This window comes from Sinocyclocheilus grahami, unplaced genomic scaffold, assembly GCF_001515645.1.
Source record: "Sinocyclocheilus grahami isolate Dianchi unplaced genomic scaffold, SAMN03320097.WGS_v1.1 scaffold1746.1, whole genome shotgun sequence".
NCBI lineage: Eukaryota > Metazoa > Chordata > Actinopteri > Cypriniformes > Cyprinidae > Sinocyclocheilus > Sinocyclocheilus grahami.
Genome location: NW_015506925.1, coordinates 47,300 through 56,793, shown reverse-complemented (window position 1 = coordinate 56,793; position 9,494 = coordinate 47,300). Strand labels below are relative to the sequence as shown.

The window sequence follows — 9,494 nt, the reverse complement described above, 5'->3', positions numbered from 1 at the left end:
TTTATATGAAAATAAACAAGCTGAAAACACTCTAACTGAAAAACCTTTAGTGCTTTTCTATAGTATTAAGCCTCAAATATCAAATATACATCGGATCGGTTTCTTCTTTAAATTATAAAAAAAGTAAAAATATGAATGGCATTATTATGTTATATTAAAACATAAAAAATGGAAAATCCCTTAAGATAACATGTAGAAAGAAAAAAACATACCTTAAGCGTGCAGAATAACATAAGTGGACTTTGAACGATTAATTGCCGCTTTGAACGATTACATAATTGTGGCATCCATAATTGTAATCGTGATTAGAAATTCAATTAATTGTGCAGCCCTAGTTTAAATGGTCTTTATCTTGCATGAATTTTTCTTTTCTTCTGGAAAATTCTGACCCAAAAACAAGCAAGAAATTTCCCTACAATTAACATTTATGGGATATTACATGTTATTCCATAGACTTGCATTATAGGCTATGCTTTAGTTCACTCAAAGACTATAGACTTTGGTTCCCTTGGCTAATATGGATGCACTACTCGGCCGGTTTTTTTTTTATGGGAAACATCAGACTTCTCACTAGACCACAGGATGTGGTGTATAATTAGGGCATACTTGATGTGACAGCATAACTAAATTGACTCAACATATATTGATTTCTCAAAGTGCTATGCTGCTTTACCGTAATAATTGAAACCTGAACCAGTTCATAATTGCACCAATCACACTTTTGCTTTAACATTATACATATGTATTCTTTTATTGTGGACTACTTTGTAAGTCTAACTGAAGTCGAATAAATTTGATTAGCTACAAACATGTAAATGGGCTACATATCACTGCGATTGCTGCACTTTTGATTTTTACAACTGAGATATGTGTACGTCTGAGGTAATCGAAAACATGTCACAAAGTCGTCCACAGAATTTCACAGAAAATATTTATTTTAATGCAGGAAATCTCTCTTAAAACTGGTATACTTCCTTAAAACTTCTGCATTCCAGACAGTTGACAAGCTCAAAACAGCTAAAGACAGCAAAGAAAGAGTGCAGGAATTAAACGTGATGCCTGGGCCAACATCTAACATGGACGCATGCAAAGAAGATGGGAGACATTAAATTCTCTCTATTGACAAACCCATTTTCTCATTAAAGAATCACCAGAGCATACAGACACATCCATGAGTTAGTCTAAACTTCATCCAAGGCTCCCCAGGCAAGCAAAATATGAACATACACCAAAGATTTAAAGGCATCCCAAATCTCAGGCAAGAAGTTTTATGTATCATAACAAAGGCATTTGGATCACTGTGCATGCAGGTCCAGTGGTAGAAAAGGTTTCAGTTCATCGTTTGTTAGTGTCGAACCATGGAGAGGTCAAGAAATCTATTGTAGAAGAGCTATAAACTAACCCACATAGAAAGGAGAATCAAAAGGCAAGCTTGAAGGATTGAAAACAGACACAACGCTACCATCTATAGATCATCATGCAGCATTCAAAATGTTGAATTCATCAGACAGACGATGGAGATACTCACTGGTTTCCCATGGCTGCTCAGAAGAGGACAGAAGAGATACAGAGTGACACCTAAACCTTCAGCAGGTCGGAACAGTGTCACACCACACTCAGAACGATTCATGATTCATGCTAATAGAGTCTGTCATTGGCGTTTATGACCACAAACTGCACTTCCCCTTTTAAGGTGAGCTAACTAACCACAACATAATTCAAATTCAGGAAGTATAGAGCTTATATACAAATAGCGGTAACCTTTGCGAGTATTCTCTCACCCTACAAAGGCCTCCACCACAGGATGTGCAAAAACAAGCTATAGGAATGACTTGCTTTTTCTGTTTATAAGGTTCCCAAATCAACATTGTTCGGTTTGCATTACAATTATGTCAGAAATCAAACTAATCCGCATACCCCCGAATTGGGGAAGATCATCTGTGAATAACAACTCACATGTTTGTCTGTTCTTCACACACACAGTGTTTCAAGGGGCTTCAAAAGACTTGGAACATAATGCAAAATATGGTGCTTTATTTGCATTTTTCATCATTTGTGGAGCTTGACTGATTTAGTTGACAAGACCCATAAATCAATTTTAATCTATCTTTATATCCGATTATTCACAATTCTTAAATCCCAAGCTCGGTCTTTTAAAATATGATCTTTTTAGTTGATGCATCTTCAGAACTTCACTAAACATTATTAATAGAGTGTATGCTAGCCAATAAACACACAAACCTGGATGACTTTCTATCTTGTAAGGAACACAAAGAATATTTTAGCGTTCTTTGCCCATACAATGAAAGTCATTGGGGTCCAAAACAAGTTGGACGCCACGACTTTCAGTGCGTGGGCAAAAAACACTGAGATCAAAAGATCTTCTTTTGTTTTCCACAGAAGAAAGAAAGTCATTCAAGTTTAGAATGACATACGGTTGAGAAAATGATGACAGAATTTTCATTTTGTGTGCACTGTCCCTTTAAGAGATGCTTACAGATACACAAATGCCATATGGCTGCTTGTGACAATCAACCCATCAAGTGTGTGATCCACATGCTATTTGCAGACAGGTTCAAGGTTCAGCTCTTAATTACAGCACCATCGTGACTTGCTCTAGAACAAAATGCCGTAGTTTGTAAATTTCTTTTACGTTCCTGTAGCTTCTGTCGAAGCACGGCATGCTCGACATGACTCTAAAGGGAAGTGAATGCCGCTGTTAATGTTAATGTTTTAGAACACTTATAATGCAGCGATAACTGTGACTTTATTTCCTTCTACAGCCTATACAGAACTGCACAAATGATTGCACAAAGGAAGGCTTTGCAAAGAGGAAGACATGCTGCTTGTAACCAGCCCTAACATTATTGTGTCTATCTGCACATCACAGTCTGACTGTCAGAGCAACCCACAATAACTGATAAAAGCTTGATCTATTCTAGTACACCAACTGATCAACCAATAGACTGGCACTAACTACATCTGAGATTATTAATAGCTAAAACCGGCATGCTGTCTGATCCCTAAGAATGTTCAAATGAGGAAATCAAACAGCCAAAGTGCTTTAAATAATGCCAACGCTGGCTGTGGCAAAGAGGAGGAAACAGCACAAAAATGCAGAAAAGAAATGCTAATAGGCTGAAAGAGAAAGGGCACACATGTGGAACCACTTGATTGACTGGCGAAAAGAGACAGATGCTATGTTGAGATAAGATAACAGTGATTAAAACTAAAACATTAAGCATTTTCAGTCTATTAGAAGCGAGGTTTTGTCCTTTAATGGTTAGATACAGTGCAGTGTGGTTTCATATATTTTAAAAGGGGTTGTGAAATACATGTATTTATTTTTTTCCACAAAAGCCATCATTTATTGACCATTTTTATTGGGATGCACAATATATTAGAGGTCATTTCGGGATCAGCCAATAGATGTTCATTTTTAATGTTAGTGTTATTTGTCAGATATGAAAATAATATATGATATATTCAAAGAGTTTTAAAGGTCAGGCATTTTAACTGGTTCAAAGTTGGCTATAATCGGTAAAAAAAAAAAAATTGGGTTTGGTGTTGTTTCTTTATTTTCTACAGTTGATATAGTTTGAAGTGCTTGGACGTAATACGCCTTTTGTTTTGTTTTTAATAAGGCTTACACAAATTGATATCAAGATTTAGATTTATCTGCCGGTATGTTGGTTATCATATTCCATTTATAAAGAACGATAATTATCGTATCAGCCAAAATATCAATGCATCCCTATTTTTTTTTAACCTTTAGAAGTAAACCATTTTCTTGCTGCTTTAAGGCTTTTTTTGTAAATGTTCTCGTGTCAAATGAAATAAATAACGTTGCTAAGCAATTTTACTCATGTGCTGTGGTTTTGCTGTCAAGTCTGATCGTTTTTAACTGTGCCACTTTTGAGGAAACAGCCTGAATTACACATTCAAGTCATAATTAAATGATAAACACCATCACAGTGGAGATGCCAACATGGAATGGCATGGAGTGACATCTAATCAGTTTTAATGCCACTGACAAATACTGACTGATAAACACAGTTTATAATTTGCAGAAATCTGATGTCAGAATGATGCAGAAGTTCAAAAGAGTACTTTTCTTTTTCAATTTAGTTTCATTAAATGCTGCGGAGATGTTTTCGGTTTTACACTTGCAGCGTTTTTAATACAACAGTAAAATATTTGATCTGAAAAGAAGAGAATATGATGCCTCCGACATCAGAAAGAACAATGTAGCCTAATCTCCATTCTTCATATACTATCAAACCATCAGCTGTCAAAGTTTCAGTGCATTCAAAAACTAAAGAAGTGGTTGACCACATCCACCCTCTGACTAAGTGAGATAACTAACCAATCATAAAGACATAGAGACAGCCAGCTAATGCAAACTAAAACAGACTGTAAGATCTTCTCAATCTGTGGGACTAGCCTGCATTTGCGAAGCGCATAGTTATTATTAATGCAAGTAGTCTGCAGCATTATGCATGCATACACACATACTTTACATTACATGACATCAATATGTAAAAGCAACATTAAAGGCTACCAAAAGCTTTTAAATGTCTGACATGTTGCGGAAAGCAGCAGCAGTTACCGATCATGTCCTCGACATTTCGTGTTAAACACAACGTTAGAATGCAGTGGCTGTCGGTACCTGCGGTAGAGGAGGTGCAGAGGCGCGTCTCGTGCTGTAATGTGACCGGGCTGCGCTCGCTCTGGTCTCGCTGAGATCTGCGTCTGTTGCTCTGGCTGACCCAGCCTCAGAGCGCCCCTCACGTCACAGCGCCTCTGCTGCTCTGCGCCAATCAGATGAGAGAGATCGCCGACTCTCAGGTAATGGGGGCGGGGTTAAGTCTGTTCGAATCCGTGTTCCTGGAATTTGATCTTATAGCTGTCATTATTATCTGATATCTTTATTCCTCAGAGCTCAGGGCGTGCTGATGAGGGAATGTGTTTCAGAAAATCCCTCTTTCCGCTGATATAAAAGCAAATACAGTGAAAGCAGTCATATTGTGAAATATTCCAATAATGCATTTGAATATATGTTAATGTGTCATTTATTCCTGTGATGCAAAACTGAATTTTCAGCATCATTACTCCAGTCTTCAGTGACACATGATCCTTCAGAAATTTTAATATGCTGAAACATTTCTTATCAATGCTGAAATCAATTTTTTTTGCATATTTGTAGTATATGTGTGTGCATTTCCCCCCCCCCCCCCCCCCCCCTTTTTTTTGAGCACATAGTTGAATTATTTAGAGTACAACACATACATACATTAGTATTATGTTTTCTGTCTCTCTTGTGCATGCAGTTCATTACAAACTATCCTTGTTCTGTGGCTTGCTTTGCAGATTTGTGCATTTTACTGGATGGCTCAAAGTCATAGCAGTCTGTGTCAATGACTTTATTAATTTTGCATGAAACAGGAGATAACCGTTTGGTCTACTTAGCACATATGAGACCAATCATCAGAGGATGCTCATTCTGCTGCAATTCAAAACTTACTATCATGGCCGTAGCCAGGGTTTGAAAATTAGTGAGGTGAGAGATGTTTTCTGTTTTGAAAGGATGAACGCTGTAAAATTATACCAAAGTCGACTCTATTTATTGCATTGTTAATATTTACTATAGATTAGGGGTGGATCATTTTATCAGTTGTTTATTATTCATGCAACAATCCATATTACTGTTATAGTTTTCATTAATAATCATTGCTCTGTGATAACTTTGTCTAGTGCTCTTATGGATGTTTTTAGCAAGACTTTGTGAAAATGCAACGACTGCTGAATAAAATAGTATAGACTTATTCATGGCAAGCGTATTTCATTTCATTCTGTAACCTACTTGTTCTACAGATCTGTGTGCTAGTGTTAAAAGCTACTGTTTTTGATAACGCTGATAACGTTTCTAATAGATAATATCATGATATTTTTTGCGTTTCCCTTGCCGAATGTGCTATCCTGTCAGCAGCAATAACATGTCCATGGGCTCTTCTGATAACTGTCAGTTTAAGTGCCGGCGATGCAGTGTTGCCAGATATTGCTATTAAAACAAATAAAAACAAATGAACTGAAATTATTACAAATATTTTGCATATAAGATAAGATAAGGACAAAGGTCGCTGACCCTAAATTGAAACTTCCCACTCTATTAACTTTCTAAAGTGTCAAATTAAGTGGAAAAGACAAGTCCAAAAACTTTGGAGCTACGGTTATGATTATATATCACTACATGTGTCTCTCTCTCTCACTTAAGTGGCACTCTTTCCTCTTGCTCTTACTCTCCCTTGTCTCGATTTCCGGGCTATTGTATCTAATTTGCGGGCGTCAGGGAGCCACTATTGATGTGCGGGAGACTCCCTATATATATATATATATACACACACACACACACACACACACACACACATTCTCTATATATATATATATATATATACACACACACACACACACACACACACACATATATATATATACAGTATATATATATATATATACAATACTGTGCAAAAATCTTAGGCCATTAGTATTTTCACCCAAAAAAATAAATTAAATAAATGTTTTTAAGCCAGTTATTTCTATCTTTTGCTGTAGTGTGTCAGTAGAAAGATCATTTCCCAAACATTCCTTTTGTCATTAATTGTAATAAATCCAGAAGAACTGCGGCAACGTCTCCAAGACACTTGAAGAAACCTTCCTGCAAAGCTACCTGAAAAACGATGTGCTAGTATACCTAGTACAAAAGCTGTTTTAAACAAAAAGGTTGGTCACACCAAATGTTGGTTTGATTTAGTTAATAGAAGTTCACTGATAAATATAATCTATGACTTTATTTTTGAAAGCATCCTCACTTTACAGCATTTTTAGTGTGCCTCAAACTTTTCACAGTACTGTAGTTTTGTAGGCAGGTTTCTTCAAGCATCTTGGAGACATTGCCACAGTTCTTCTCTAGATCTCTGTGTGGAACACTGGCTGATGTATATATATATATATACTATATAAACTAGTCTAATACAAACTGTGCAAAGGCTTGATTAGTGAATCCCTACACTGTAAAAAATTACCGTGAATTTAACGGTAAAAGACTGTAAAAATGCTACAGTAAAAACCTGTTAAATGGTTAACGGTAAATTCCCCTACTATATACGGTGAAAAACTGTACTGGACATTACATGTATTGGACATATATTTTATGGTAGTATACCATTTTTGGAAGTGAAAAATACCGTATAATTTAAAGTGAATAACTGTAAATTGACATTCCCAGAATTCCCTGCGTGATATTTCAAATTTGATGATTTTTTGTTGAAATAACTATGTTTCTTCTTATTTTTTTCTTATCAGTTTTGTATTTTAGGGTTGTGTGTTACACCTAATGTTGTTAAATGAATGTTTATTGCATTATTTCAGTTTCATGTGTGTTACCGTGATGGTGTTTAGTGTTTGTGTGAATGACGCTGTGCACCTTCTATATATGTTATTATTTAAAAGCTGCTTGTGATGGGCTTTGGTTCATCATGTGACTTTCTCATCACCACCTGCATTTGGTGGTTATCAGTGTATTACAAAAATACTAAACAGATTTCAGTACTTCAATAGGTTGATATATTAACATTATATCAGTTAATGAAATTACGGTATTTAACTGTAAATTTAAGGTAAAACCGTAAAACCTAAAACGTTGCTACCGTATTTTTTACGGTAAAATTCTGGCAACCACAGCTGCCGTTTTTTTACCGTAAATTTTACGGAATTTTTTTTACAGTGTAGTAACACTTTATTTTGATGTTCCTCCAACAGATTTACTGACTATAAGTAATTTTGCATGTACATGTCAACTTTTTATACAAATCATAACCCTAACCTAACAGTCTACTAATACTCTAATTAGAGTAGTTGACATGTGGTTGCAAATTAATGAGATTTAGCTGACATAGTTGCAAAGTTAGTTACCAGAATGTCTAAAGTGGACACAAGATAGCATATTAGCTACAATGTGTGACTTTAATCAGTTTAATCAGTGTTATATTTAATCAGGCAGTATTTTTAGATTTGAAAATTCATAGCATATTAAACTTGGCTGTTTGTTCAGCTATGGCAGATGGGTTTACTAGTCTGTACCTGTGCCCCAAACAACGGTTAATACGTGAATAAAAACATTCCGCCGCCTATGGTGATAATCATTTTTGACTTATCTTACAGGCCTGCTGGTTAACACATGATTAACATTAACGTACAACTTTAACCGTTATACTGTTTGTAATTTAAAGATCATATTAAAAATGTATGTAGATGTTAACGATTAGGACATAAAACAACACTGTCAACAAACATATCTCTGAACTGCCTATCACAGCTATGCAGATGATACCCAGATTTACCTAGCCTTATCTCCAAATGACTACAGCCCCATTGACTCCCTCTGCCAATGCATTGATGAAATTAACAGTTGGATGTGCGAGAACTTTCTTCAGTTAAACAAAGAAAAAACCGAAGTCATTGCATTTGGAAACAAAGATGAAGTTCTCAAGGTGAATGCATACCTTGACTCTAGGGGTCAAACAAAAAAAAATCAAGTCAGGGCCTCGCCTTGAACTCTAAATCATGACTCGTTATTATTATTTGTCACGTGTCGCTGAGCCTATAGAGGGCGCTGTTCTCAAACGGCAGGTTCATGAACCCGGAGCGTGTAGAGTTAATGCGCTCAGTTGCCTGGAGACGCTAAAGCTGTGCATGGCTGGTTCCTGTGCCCTGGATCACCCAAAACAAGTTTGAAACAGACGAATCACCGTCGGTACATCGAGAATAGCGCGCTTGCTTGTCATTCAACATCTGCGGAAGGGCTTGAAGCCACTCGCTATGTGATAGAGCATCTCTGGACGGAGGATCATGGACAGTTACTTGTTCGTGAGAGTTGTGGGGAAGGGGAGCTATGGGGAGGTGAATCTGGTCAGACACAGATCAGACCGTAAACAGGTAACTGTTAGAGTGATGCATGCCTCATACCGCTGCTAATCAGTAACACACTGGTTTATATATTTAACTAATGCCAAGCTGAACTAATGTCTTATTTTAAGCGTTAGTTAATAACAGACTTTGTGGTTGTTTTTACTGATGGGAGTTAGCTTCTATCAAAATGCGTGTGCGTGCGTGTGTGTGTGTGCGCGTGTGCGCGTGCGTGTGTGTGAGTGTGTGCGTAAGTGTGTGCGTGCGTGCGTGTGCGAGTGAGTGTGCGCGTGAGAGAGTGAGTGTGCGCGTGAGAGTGTGTGTGTATGTGTGAGTGTGTGTGCGCGTGAGTGTGCGTGTGAGTGTGCGTGTGTGAGTGTGCGTGTGAGTGTGCGCGTGAGTGTGCGTGTGTGAGTGTGCGTGTGAGTGTGCGTGTGTGAGTGTGCGTGTGTGAGTGTGCGCGTGAGTGTGCGCGTGAGTGTGCGTGTGTGAGTGTGCGTGTGTGAGTGTGCGTGTGAGTGTGAGTGTGT

General features: G+C 37.3%; 2 protein-coding genes across 2 annotated transcripts in view; one reads left to right on the top strand and one right to left on the bottom strand.

Annotated features, from left to right (window-relative positions):
* The window catches only part of LOC107572399 (calcium/calmodulin-dependent protein kinase type 1-like), a 62,469-nt gene extending 57,720 nt beyond the window's left edge, over positions 1-4,749 (bottom strand). The window contains exon 1 of the mRNA XM_016258837.1: positions 4,670-4,749. The gene's annotated coding sequence lies outside the window, so the exon portion shown is untranslated. The remainder of the gene's footprint in view (positions 1-4,669) is intronic.
* Positions 4,750-8,714: 3,965 nt separating this feature from the next.
* LOC107572398 (serine/threonine-protein kinase Nek4-like) overlaps positions 8,715-9,494 on the top strand; it is a 12,483-nt gene continuing 11,703 nt past the window's right edge. Inside the window, exon 1 of the mRNA XM_016258836.1 lies at positions 8,715-8,994. Within this exon, the coding sequence (XP_016114322.1) occupies positions 8,908-8,994 (87 nt within the window). The 5' untranslated portion in view covers positions 8,715-8,907. The remainder of the gene's footprint in view (positions 8,995-9,494) is intronic.